This window comes from Chanodichthys erythropterus, chromosome 9 (genome assembly GCF_024489055.1).
Source record: "Chanodichthys erythropterus isolate Z2021 chromosome 9, ASM2448905v1, whole genome shotgun sequence".
NCBI classification, from domain to species: Eukaryota; Metazoa; Chordata; class Actinopteri; order Cypriniformes; family Xenocyprididae; genus Chanodichthys; species Chanodichthys erythropterus.
Window position 1 is genome coordinate 2,094,731 of NC_090229.1, and position 12,617 is coordinate 2,107,347.

At 34.1% G+C, this 12,617-nt stretch overlaps 1 protein-coding gene across 1 annotated transcript in view; it reads right to left on the bottom strand.

Annotated features, from left to right (window-relative positions):
• The window catches only part of lzts3b (leucine zipper, putative tumor suppressor family member 3b), a 15,246-nt gene extending 6,036 nt beyond the window's left edge, over nucleotides 1-9,210 (bottom strand). Inside the window, exon 1 of the mRNA XM_067393414.1 lies at nucleotides 8,743-9,210. Coding sequence (XP_067249515.1) covers nucleotides 8,743-9,210 — 468 coding nt within the window. The remainder of the gene's footprint in view (nucleotides 1-8,742) is intronic.
• Nucleotides 9,211-12,617: the final 3,407 nt, after the last annotated feature.

Consider the following 12,617-nt stretch of genomic DNA (forward strand, 5'->3'; position numbering starts at 1 on the left):
CTATCTATCTATCTATCTATCTATCTATCTATCTATCTATCTATCATTCTGTCCTTCTATCTATCATTCTGTCTGTCTATCTATCTATCTTTCTGTCTATCTATCTTTCTGTCCGTCTATCTATCTATCTATCTATCTATCTATCTATCTATCTATCTATCTATCATTCTGTCCTTCTGTCCTTCTATCTATCATTCTGTCTGTCTATCTATCTTTCTGTCTATCTATCATTCTGTCTGTCTATCTATCTTTCTGTCTATCTATCATTCTGTCTATCTATCTATCTATCTATCTATCTATCTATCATTCTGTCCTTCTATCTATCTATCTATCTATCTATCTATCTATCTATCATTCTGTCCTTCTATCTATCATTCTGTCTGTCTATCTATCTATCTATCTATCATTCTGTCCGTCTATCTATCTATCTATCTATCTATCTATCATTCTATCTATCTATCTATCTATCTATCTATCTATCTATCTATCTATCTATCTATCTATCTATCTATCTATCTATCTATCTATCTATCATTCTGTCCTTCTATCTATCATTCTGTCTGTCTATCTATCTATCTATCATTCTGTCCGTCTATCTATCTATCTATCTATCTATCTATCTATCTATCTATCTATCTATCTATCTATCTATCTATCATTCTGTCCGTCTATCTATCTATCTATCTATCTATCTATCTATCTATCTATCTATCTATCTATCTATCTATCATTCTGTCCGTCTATCTATCTATCTATCTATCTATCTATCTATCTATCTATCTATCTATCATTCTGTCCTTCTATCTATCTATCTATCTATCTATCTATCTATCTATCTATCTATCTATCTATCTATCTATCTATCATTCTGTCCTTCTATCTATCATTCTGTCTGTCTATCTATCTATCTTTCTGTCTATCTATCTTTCTGTCCGTCTATCTATCTATCTATCTATCTATCTATCTATCTATCTATCTATCATTCTGTCCTTCTATCTATCATTCTGTCTGTCTATCTATCTTTCTGTCTATCTATCATTCTGTCTGTCTATCTATCTTTCTGTCTATCTATCATTCTGTCTATCTGTCTATCTATCTATCGTTCTATCTATCTATCTATCTATCTATCTATCTATCTATCTATCTATCTATCATTCTGTCCTTCTATCTATCTATCTATCTATCTATCTATCTATCTATCTATCTATCTGTCATTCTGTCCTTCTATCTATCATTCTGTCTGTCTATCTATCTATCTATCTATCTATCTATCTATCTATCTATCTATCTATCTATCTATCTATCTATCATTCTGTCTGTCTATCTATCTTTCTGTCTATCTATCATTCTGTCTGTCTATCTATCTTTCTGTCTATCTATCATTCTGTCTATCTGTCTATCTATCTATCGTTCTATCTATCTATCTATCTATCATTCTGTCCTTCTATCTATCTATCTATCTATCTATCATTCTGTCCTTCTATCTATCTATCTATCTATCATTCTGTCCTTCTATCTATCATTCTGTCTGTCTATCTATCTATCTATCATTCTGTCTGTCTATCTATCTTTCTGTCTATCTATCATTCTGTCTGTCTATCTATCATTCTGTCTATCTGTCTATCTATCTATCGTTCTATCTATCTATCTATCTATCTATCTATCATTCTGTCCTTCTATCTATCTATCTATCTATCATTCTGTCCTTCTATCTATCATTCTGTCTGTCTATCTATCTATCTATCATTCTGTCCGTCTATCTATCTATCTATCTATCATTCTGTCCTTCTATCTATCTATCTATCTATCTATCTATCTATCTATCTATCTATCTATCTATCTATCTATCTATCTATCTATCTATCATTCTGTCCTTCTATCTATCATTCTGTCTGTCTATCTATCTTTCTGTCTATCTATCATTCTGTCTGTCTATCTATCTTTCTGTCTATCTATCATTCTGTCTGTCTATCTATCTTTCTGTCTATCTATCATTCTGTCTATCTGTCTATCTATCTATCTATCTATCTATCTATCTATCTATCTATCTATCTATCTATCTATCATTCTGTCCTTCTATCTATCTATCTATCTATCTATCTATCTATCTATCTATCTATCTATCTATCTATCTATCTATCTATCTATCTATCTATCTATCTATCTATCATTCTGTCCTTCTATCTATCATTCTGTCTGTCTATCTATCTATCTATCTATCATTCTGTCCGTCTATCTATCTATCTATCTATCTATCTATCTATCTATCTATCTATCTATCATTCTGTCCTTCTATCTATCTATCTATCTATCTATCTATCTATCATTCTGTCCTTCTATCTATCATTCTGTCTGTCTATCTATCTATCTATCATTCTGTCCGTCTATCTATCTATCTATCTATCTATCTATCTATCTATCATTCTGTCCGTCTATCTATCTATCTATCTATCTATCTATCTATCTATCTATCTATCTATCTATCTATCTATCTATCTATCTATCTATCTATCTATCATTCTGTCCTTCTATCTATCTATCTATCTATCTATCTATCTATCTATCTATCTATCTATCTATCTATCATTCTGTCCTTCTATCTATCTATCTATCTATCTATCTATCTATCTATCTATCTATCTATCTATCATTCTGTCCTTCTATCTATCATTCTGTCTGTCTATCTATCTATCTTTCTGTCTATCTATCTTTCTGTCCGTCTATCTATCTATCTATCTATCTATCTATCTATCTATCTATCATTCTGTCCTTCTATCTATCATTCTGTCTGTCTATCTATCTTTCTGTCTATCTATCATTCTGTCTGTCTATCTATCTTTCTGTCTATCTATCATTCTGTCTATCTGTCTATCTATCTATCGTTCTATCTATCTATCTATCTATCATTCTGTCCTTCTATCTATCTATCTATCTATCTATCTATCTATCTATCTATCTATCTATCTATCATTCTGTCTGTCTATCTATCTTTCTGTCTATCTATCATTCTGTCTGTCTATCTATCTTTCTGTCTATCTATCATTCTGTCTATCTGTCTATCTATCTATCGTTCTATCTATCTATCTATCTATCTATCATTCTGTCCTTCTATCTATCTATCTATCTATCTATCTATCTATCTATCTATCTATCTATCATTCTGTCCTTCTATCTATCTATCTATCTATCATTCTGTCCTTCTATCTATCATTCTGTCTGTCTATCTATCTATCTATCATTCTGTCTGTCTATCTATCTTTCTGTCTATCTATCATTCTGTCTGTCTATCTATCTTTCTGTCTATCTATCATTCTGTCTATCTGTCTATCTATCTATCGTTCTATCTATCTATCTATCTATCATTCTGTCCTTCTATCTATCTATCTATCTATCTATCTATCTATCTATCTATCTATCTATCTATCATTCTGTCCTTCTATCTATCATTCTGTCTGTCTATCTATCTATCTATCATTCTGTCCGTCTATCTATCTATCTATCTATCATTCTGTCCTTCTATCTATCTATCTATCTATCTATCTATCTATCTATCTATCTATCTATCTATCTATCTATCTATCTATCATTCTGTCCTTCTATCTATCATTCTGTCTGTCTATCTATCTTTCTGTCTATCTATCATTCTGTCTGTGTATCTATCTTTCTGTCTGTCTATCTATCTTTCTGTCTATCTATCATTCTGTCTATCTATCTATCGTTCTATCTGTCTATCTATCTATCATTCTGTCTATCTATCTATCTATCATTCTGTCCTTCTATCTATCATTCTGTCTGTCTATCTATCTTTCTGTCTATCTATCATTCTGTCTATCTATCTATCGTTCTATCTATCTATCTATCTATCTATCTATCTATCTATCTATCTATCTATCTATCTATCTATCTATCTATCTATCTATCTATCTTTCTATCTATCATTCTGTCCGTCTATCTATCTATCTATCTATCTATCTATCATTCTGTCCGTCTATCTATCTATCTATCTATCTATCATTCTGTCCTTCTATCTATCTATCTATCATTCTGTCCTTCTATCTATCTTTCTGTCTGTCTATCTATCTTTCTGTCTATCTATCATTCTGTCTATCTATCTATCGTTCTATCTATCTATCTATCTATCTATCTATCTATCTATCTATCTATCTATCTATCTTTCTGTCTATCTATCATTCTGTCCGTCTATCTATCTATCTATCTATCATTCTGTCCTTCTATCTATCATTCTGTCTGTCTATCTATCTTTCTGTCTATCTATCATTCTGTCTGTCTATCTATCTTTCTGTCTATCTATCATTCTGTCTTTCTGTCTATCTATCTATCGTTCTATCTATCTATCTATCTATCTATCTATCATTCTGTCCTTCTATCTATCTATCTATCTATCTATCTATCATTCTGTCCTTCTATCTATCATTCTGTCTGTCTATCTATCTATCTATCATTCTGTCTGTCTATCTATCTTTCTGTCTGTCTATCTATCTTTCTGTCCGTCTATCTATCTATCTATCTATCTATCTATCTATCTATCTATCTATCTATCTATCATTCTGTCCTTCTATCTATCATTCTGTCTGTCTATCTATCTTTCTGTCTATCTATCATTCTGTCTGTCTATCTATCTTTCTGTCTATCTATCATTCTGTCTATCTGTCTATCTATCTATCGTTCTATCTATCTATCTATCTATCTATCATTCTGTCCTTCTATCTATCTATCTATCTATCTATCTATCTATCTATCTATCTATCTATCTATCATTCTGTCCTTCTATCTATCATTCTGTCTGTCTATCTATCTATCTATCTATCTATCTATCTATCTATCTATCTATCTATCTATCTATCTATCTATCATTCTGTCCTTCTATCTATCTATCTATCTATCTATCTATCTATCTATCTATCTATCTATCTATCTATCTATCTATCTATCTATCATTCTGTCCTTCTATCTATCATTCTGTCTGTCTATCTATCTTTCTGTCTATCTATCATTCTGTCTGTGTATCTATCTTTCTGTCTGTCTATCTATCTTTCTGTCTATCTATCATTCTGTCTATCTATCTATCGTTCTATCTGTCTATCTATCTATCATTCTGTCTATCTATCTATCTATCATTCTGTCCTTCTATCTATCATTCTGTCTGTCTATCTATCTTTCTGTCTATCTATCATTCTGTCTATCTATCTATCGTTCTATCTATCTATCTATCTATCTATCTATCTATCTATCTATCTATCTATCTATCTATCTATCTATCTATCTATCTATCTTTCTATCTATCATTCTGTCCGTCCGTCTATCTATCTATCTATCTATCTATCTATCATTCTGTCCGTCTATCTATCTATCTATCTATCTATCATTCTGTCCTTCTATCTATCTATCTATCTATCATTCTGTCCTTCTATCTATCTTTCTGTCTGTCTATATATCTTTCTGTCTATCTATCATTCTGTCTATCTATCTATCGTTCTATCTATCTATCTATCTATCTATCTATCTATCTATCTATCTATCTATCTATCTATCTATCTATCTTTCTGTCTATCTATCATTCTGTCCGTCTATCTATCTATCTATCTATCATTCTGTCCTTCTATCTATCATTCTGTCTGTCTATCTATCTTTCTGTCTATCTATCATTCTGTCTGTCTATCTATCTTTCTGTCTATCTATCATTCTGTCTATCTATCTATCGTTCTATCTATCTATCTATCTATCTATCTATCATTCTGTCCTTCTATCTATCTATCTATCTATCTATCTATCATTCTGTCCTTCTATCTATCATTCTGTCTGTCTATCTATCTATCTATCATTCTGTCTGTCTATCTATCTTTCTGTCTGTCTATCTATCTTTCTGTCCGTCTGTCTATCTATCTATCTATCTATCTATCTATCTATCTATCTATCTATCTATCTATCTATCATTCTGTCCTTCTATCTATCATTCTGTCTGTCTATCTATCTTTCTGTCTATCTATCATTCTGTCTGTCTATCTATCTTTCTGTCTATCTATCATTCTGTCTATCTGTCTATCTATCTATCGTTCTATCTATCTATCTATCTATCTATCATTCTGTCCTTCTATCTATCTATCTATCTATCTATCTATCTATCTATCTATCTATCTATCTATCTATCTATCATTCTGTCCTTCTATCTATCATTCTGTCTGTCTATCTATCTATCTATCTATCTATCTATCTATCTATCTATCTATCTATCTATCTATCTATCTATCTATCTATCTATCATTCTGTCTGTCTATCTATCTTTCTGTCTATCTATCATTCTGTCTGTCTATCTATCTTTCTGTCTATCTATCATTCTGTCTATCTGTCTATCTATCTATCGTTCTATCTATCTATCTATCTATCTATCTATCATTCTGTCCTTCTATCAATCTATCTATCTATCTATCATTCTGTCCTTCTATCTATCATTCTGTCTGTCTATCTATCTATCTATCATTCTGTCTATCTATCTTTCTGTCTATCTATCATTCTGTCTGTCTATCTATCTTTCTGTCTATCTATCATTCTGTCTATCTATCTATCGTTCTATCTATCTATCTATCTATCTATCTATCTATCTATCTATCTATCTATCTATCTATCTATCGTTCTATCTATCTATCTATCATTCTGTCCTTCTATCTATCTATCTATCTATCATTCTGTCCTTCTATCTATCATTCTGTCTGTCTATCTATCTATCTATCATTCTGTCCGTCTATCTATCTATCTATCTATCTATCTATCTATCTATCTATCTATCTATCATTCTGTCCTTCTATCTATCTATCTATCTATCTATCTATCTATCTATCTATCTATCTATCTATCTATCTATCTATCTATCTATCTATCTATCTATCTATCATTCTGTCCTTCTATCTATCATTCTGTCTGTCTATCTATCTTTCTGTCTATCTATCATTCTGTCTGTCTATCTATCTTTCTGTCTGTCTATCTATCTTTCTGTCTATCTATCATTCTGTCTATCTATCTATCGTTCTGTCTATCTATCTATCTATCATTATGTCCTTCTATCTATCATTCTGTCTGTCTATCTATCTTTCTGTCTATGTATCATTCTGTCTATCTATCTATCTATCTTTCTGTCTATCTATCATTCTGTCCGTCTATCTATCTATCTATCTATCTATCTATCTATCTATCTATCTATCTATCTATCTATCTATCTATCTATCATTCTGTCCGTCTATCTATCTATCTATCTATCTATCTATCTATCTATCTATCTATCTATCTATCTATCTATCTATCTATCTATCTATCTATCTATCTATCTATCTATCTATCTATCTATCATTCTGTCCTTCTATCTATCTTTCTGTCTGTCTATCTATCTTTCTGTCTATCTATCATTCTGTCTATCTATCGTTCTATCTATCTATCTATCTATCTTTCTGTCTATCTATCATTCTGTCCGTCTATCTATCTATCTATCTATCATTCTGTCCTTCTATCTATCTATCTATCATTCTGTCCTTCTATCTATCTATCTATCTATCTATCTATCTATCATTCTGTCCTTCTATCTATCTATCTATCTATCTATCTATCTATCTATCTATCTATCTATCTATCTATCTATCTATCATTCTGTCCTTCTATCTATCTATCTATCTATCTATCTATCTATCTATCTATCTATCTATCTATCTATCATTCTGTCCTTCTATCTATCTATCTATCTATCATTCTGTCCTTCTATCTATCATTCTGTCTGTCTATCTATCTTTCTGTCTATCTATCATTCTGTCTGTCTATCTATCTTTCTGTCTGTCTATCTATCTTTCTGTCTATCTATCATTCTGTCTATCTATCTATCGTTCTGTCTATCTATCTATCTATCATTCTGTCCTTCTATCTATCATTCTGTCTGTCTATCTATCTTTCTGTCTATGTATCATTCTGTCTATCTATCTATCGTTCTATCTATCTATCTATCTTTCTGTCTATCTATCATTCTGTCCTTCTATCTATCTTTCTGTCTGTCTATCTATCTTTCTGTCTATCTATCATTCTGTCTATCTATCGTTCTATCTATCTATCTATCTATCTTTCTGTCTATCTATCATTCTGTCCGTCTATCTATCTATCTATCATTCTGTCCTTCTATCTATCTATCTATCATTCTGTCCTTCTATCTATCTATCTATCTATCTATCTATCTATCTATCTATCTATCTATCTATCTATCTATCTATCTATCTATCTATCATTCTGTCCTTCTATCTATCTATCTATCTATCTATCATTCTGTCCTTCTATCTATCTATCTATCTATCTATCTATCTATCTATCATTCTGTCCTTCTATCTATCTATCATTCTGTCCTTCTATCTATCATTCTGTCCTTCTATCTATCTATCTATCTATCTATCTATCATTCTGTCCTTCTATCTATCTATCATTCTGTCCTTCTATCTATCTATCTATCTATCTATCTATCTATCTATCTATCTATCTATCTATCTATCATTCTGTCTATCTATCTATCTATCATTCTGTCTGTCTGTCTATCTATCTATCTATCTATCATTCTGTCTGTCTGTCTATCTATCTATCTGTCCTTCTATCTATCTATCTATCTATCTATCTATCTATCTATCTATCTATCTATCTATCTATCTATCTATCTATCTATCTATCTATCTATCTATCTATCTATCGCTTCAGTCGTACCTGCTCAAGTTTGCCCGAGACAGCGAGAATCTTGGGTGGTGTGCGACTGTCTCTTTTGGTGTTGTTTCCGTCTCTGCCCTTTACCGGAGCCACACCATCATGGTTCTTCTCTGCGCCGTGGCCAACGACGTTACCACAAGCATCCAGAGACACTCCTCCCCCAGTTCGGTGTCCATCCCTGCGGCCCGTGGCGTTTCCCTCCAGCCCATTCCCGTTGGCGGGAACCCTCTCCAGGCGGGATGAGGCGATGTTGAGCTGGCCTCGATCCGTAGTAGTGCTGCTCCCGCCTCTTTCATCACTGGAGCCCTCCGAGGTGGATGGGGGCGCGTGGAGACGCTCGGCGCTGCAGCTGCGGTCGGAGGGGCCGCGGCGGGACAGGGGCGGGCCACGAGGGAGGGTGGTGCGTGTGCCCACGCTCTTCATGGCAAACTCCTGCTCACCGGCCACCCCGCTGCCTACACTACCCATGCTGGGGGAACCAGAGCGTCACTCAACCCCGCAACCCTCCGCATGGGCCATTACAGCTGCCGGACCTCCAGCCAGACACTGCAGCGAAAACAGGGGTCAGACATTTAGCAGATTTCAAATAAATGTTGTTCTTTTGAACTTTCTATTCATCAAAGAATCCTGACAAATAAAATATATCATAGTTTCCATAAAAATACTTTTTTCAACACTGATAATAATAATAAATGTTTTTTGAGCAGCAAATCATCATATCAGAATGATTTCTGAAGGATCATGTGACTCTGAAGACTGGAGTAATGATGCTGAAAATTCAGCTTTGATCACTGGATATAAATTACACTTTACTATATATTCACATAGAAAACAGCTGATTTACACTGGAAAAATATTTCACAATTTTGAATGTATTTTTGATCAAATAAACTCTTGATGAGCAGAAGAAATTTCTTTCAAAACTGAATAAAGTTCTCTGAATAAAGTTTTTTGTACTCCCAAATACATTTCTTAAAAATGTTCTTATATTTTTTTCTTAAGATTGTTCCAAAGAATTTAAATTCCTGTAAAGAATGTTCTTAACCTGAAAGTTACAGTTTTTCTCAGTCGTTTTGGTGCATTTCTCACATCACTCTTTACATTTGCACAACAGTTAGTTCAACCTCCACAACATTTAGTCATTTGTGCACATCATAGTAGCAGTTTCTCATTCCTTCAAACAAATTGCAAATGCTTTTGGACATGCATCAATTGCTTTCATACGACTCTCTGCTGTTTTACAACATTATCATTCGCTTATGTCATGTCAGTCAAAATTAACTATACTTGTGAATGCTGAATAGTCATTCCATATAAAACTAATAGTCCTCATTTCATTGCTTGAGTCATTACATACAAAAATGTTGAACTAGTTTTCAAAATCTGTCAAGCAAAAATTTTACACATTTTTAAAAAAAAATTTTTGTCTAAAAAATGTCTACTAAATTGAACAATTTCTCTCAGATGAATCTCAACTTTCACTGATGAGAAGGGGTGTGTGAAGCATAAGTTTCAACCAATGATAAGCCACTTCTCTACAATCACTGTCAGAGCTGAATCCCATAAACCCTCACTTTTTTTTTGGAAGAGGGGAGGAAGGGGAAGGGGACAAAACAGAGGAAGAGGAAGCTCAGTGGTTAGAGCATGGCACTAGCAATGCCAAGGTCATGGGTTCGATCCCAGGGATTGCACATACTCAAATACAAAAAAATGTATAGTTTAATGCAATATAAGTCGCTTTGGATAAAAGCGTCTGCCAAATGCATAAATGTAAATGTAAATGTAAGAAGAGGCCAATAGGCAGATCCCTGATGAAATCAGGGCTACAGTTGTGGATCATGTTGTCAATCACGGCCTCACAATGGCTGAGGCTGGTCGAAGGGTGCAGCCAAATGTTGGGAGAACCACTGTAAATCCAATTATTCAAACATTTCGTTGGGAGAACAGGTGTGTATAAATGGACAGTAATTCAGCACTAAACAATCTGCACTACTGTCATCATGTCATGCATGAAGCTTGCAGTGGGACAAGAACTTGTGACTGTACGTTTTACATTTAGACGTACAGCTTTACTGCATCACACATTTCGTGTATTGTAGTGTACAGTAGTGTTACAGTAAAGATTTGCCATACTGCAATATTGTTTACAGTTGTGCACAGCTCTACCCAAAGGGAGTTTATGTTTGTTGCAAATAAGGGTGTATTTCTTCTTTTGCACAATGCTGTGAACAAATTAGAATTGCAAAGAGCATATGCAGTAAAAATGTGAAACATACATATTCAGTGTCTTGTACTCAGTTACCTCACTAAATACAGTAATGTGTAACTTTACTGTATTTTTCAAATGGCTGTGCAAATAGTATATAGTGCCGTCTTGAGCATTTTCAGGTAGTGTCACCAAGATCTGACTTTTTTGCATTGGAAAACATTGACAGAGTAAACTGTCATAATGAAAACGTGACAAAGCCATTTGACTATCTTGTTCATAAACAATGGTGTCAGGACTTTATCTTGATGACACTGACACTTTCATTGACACGAATACTTGCTTTTGAGGAATGACCTATCCATTTTGAGCAAGTGACAGACTTCTGCAGGTTATCAACTAGGTTTTGCAGTTTGTACTAATTGTTTTGAGAACTGCATTAACTGTTGTGCAAAAGTAAATAGTGATGTGAGAAATGCACCAAAGCGACTGAGAAAAACTGTAACCTCCAATAAGGGTTGCCAGGTTTTCACAACAACCCCCCCCCAACCCACAGACATGAAAAACAAACGTTGGTAAAGTTGGCTAATTCTGCGGAAAAACCACAGACTTGGCAACACTGCCTCCAACTCGCCCTTAAATCCCCAAAGGAAAGTTGTTTAATGAATTTATCGGCTTGTTTCAAATATTAGAAGTGCAAATGAATGCTCCATCTCTTTAAAATTAACTATTTAAAACACATGCCACATTAGAAAACACTGCCGGACTCCCGTCAAGCCAGTCACAAGGAAAATAGTGCGCATGAACATTATTATTATTAAGGCAATTTGCAGGAAACACAAAAAGACGTTTCTTTGTTGTTGATTAGTGAGTCTTCAAAAAACATTCATACAGTCAGATAAACACCAGAGCATCAGTTTCTTCCTGAGAGAAAGAAAAAATAAGATGTTCTTAAGAAAACATTTGGGAAATTTTTTAAGCATTGCACTTTGAATTTATCTAAAACATTTCTTCAGAATATTTTCATGCATCCAAAGACAGTGGAGAGCATCAGAAACAGTTATGTGTGAATCAAATGTTTTCTTCTCGTCTTTCAGTGATTTTGCATGATCTCCAACCATAAACAATTATTATAAAGCACAAATAACTAACCCTACAGTGAGAGTGATGCAGTGAAGATCCAGACACAGGTAATGATCATTAAAACACCATGTTGATGCCATAACAGACCCTAAATGAGCTGCAGCACCATGACCGGCCAACAGGGGCTTCGCACTCCAGTGCTCCGGCATTACCTCATCTGTTCTCTCTCACACACACACACACACACACACACACACACACACACACACACATCTGCTTTGGCACCTCGGCTTGTTATGGGCCACGAGGTGACTATGTGTGGCTTTGTGTGTAAGGAGAACCAGCATGCACGAGCAAACTTTTCCTGGCTCCGTGAGGCCTCGAACCTCCCCGCGAACCCTCAACTACAAGTTCTCACGCACGCGCACGCACGCGCATCTGAGCTGTCAGTATCGAGTCCACCTGTGTGTCTAAACACAAAAGATTGCATCGCTTTCATGTGCTCGAACAGCAGCTTCTGAGAGCACATCAAAACACAGTCCTGCTCCATTTTCTGCCCACAGTCAGAGGCAGAGCTGCTCACAAA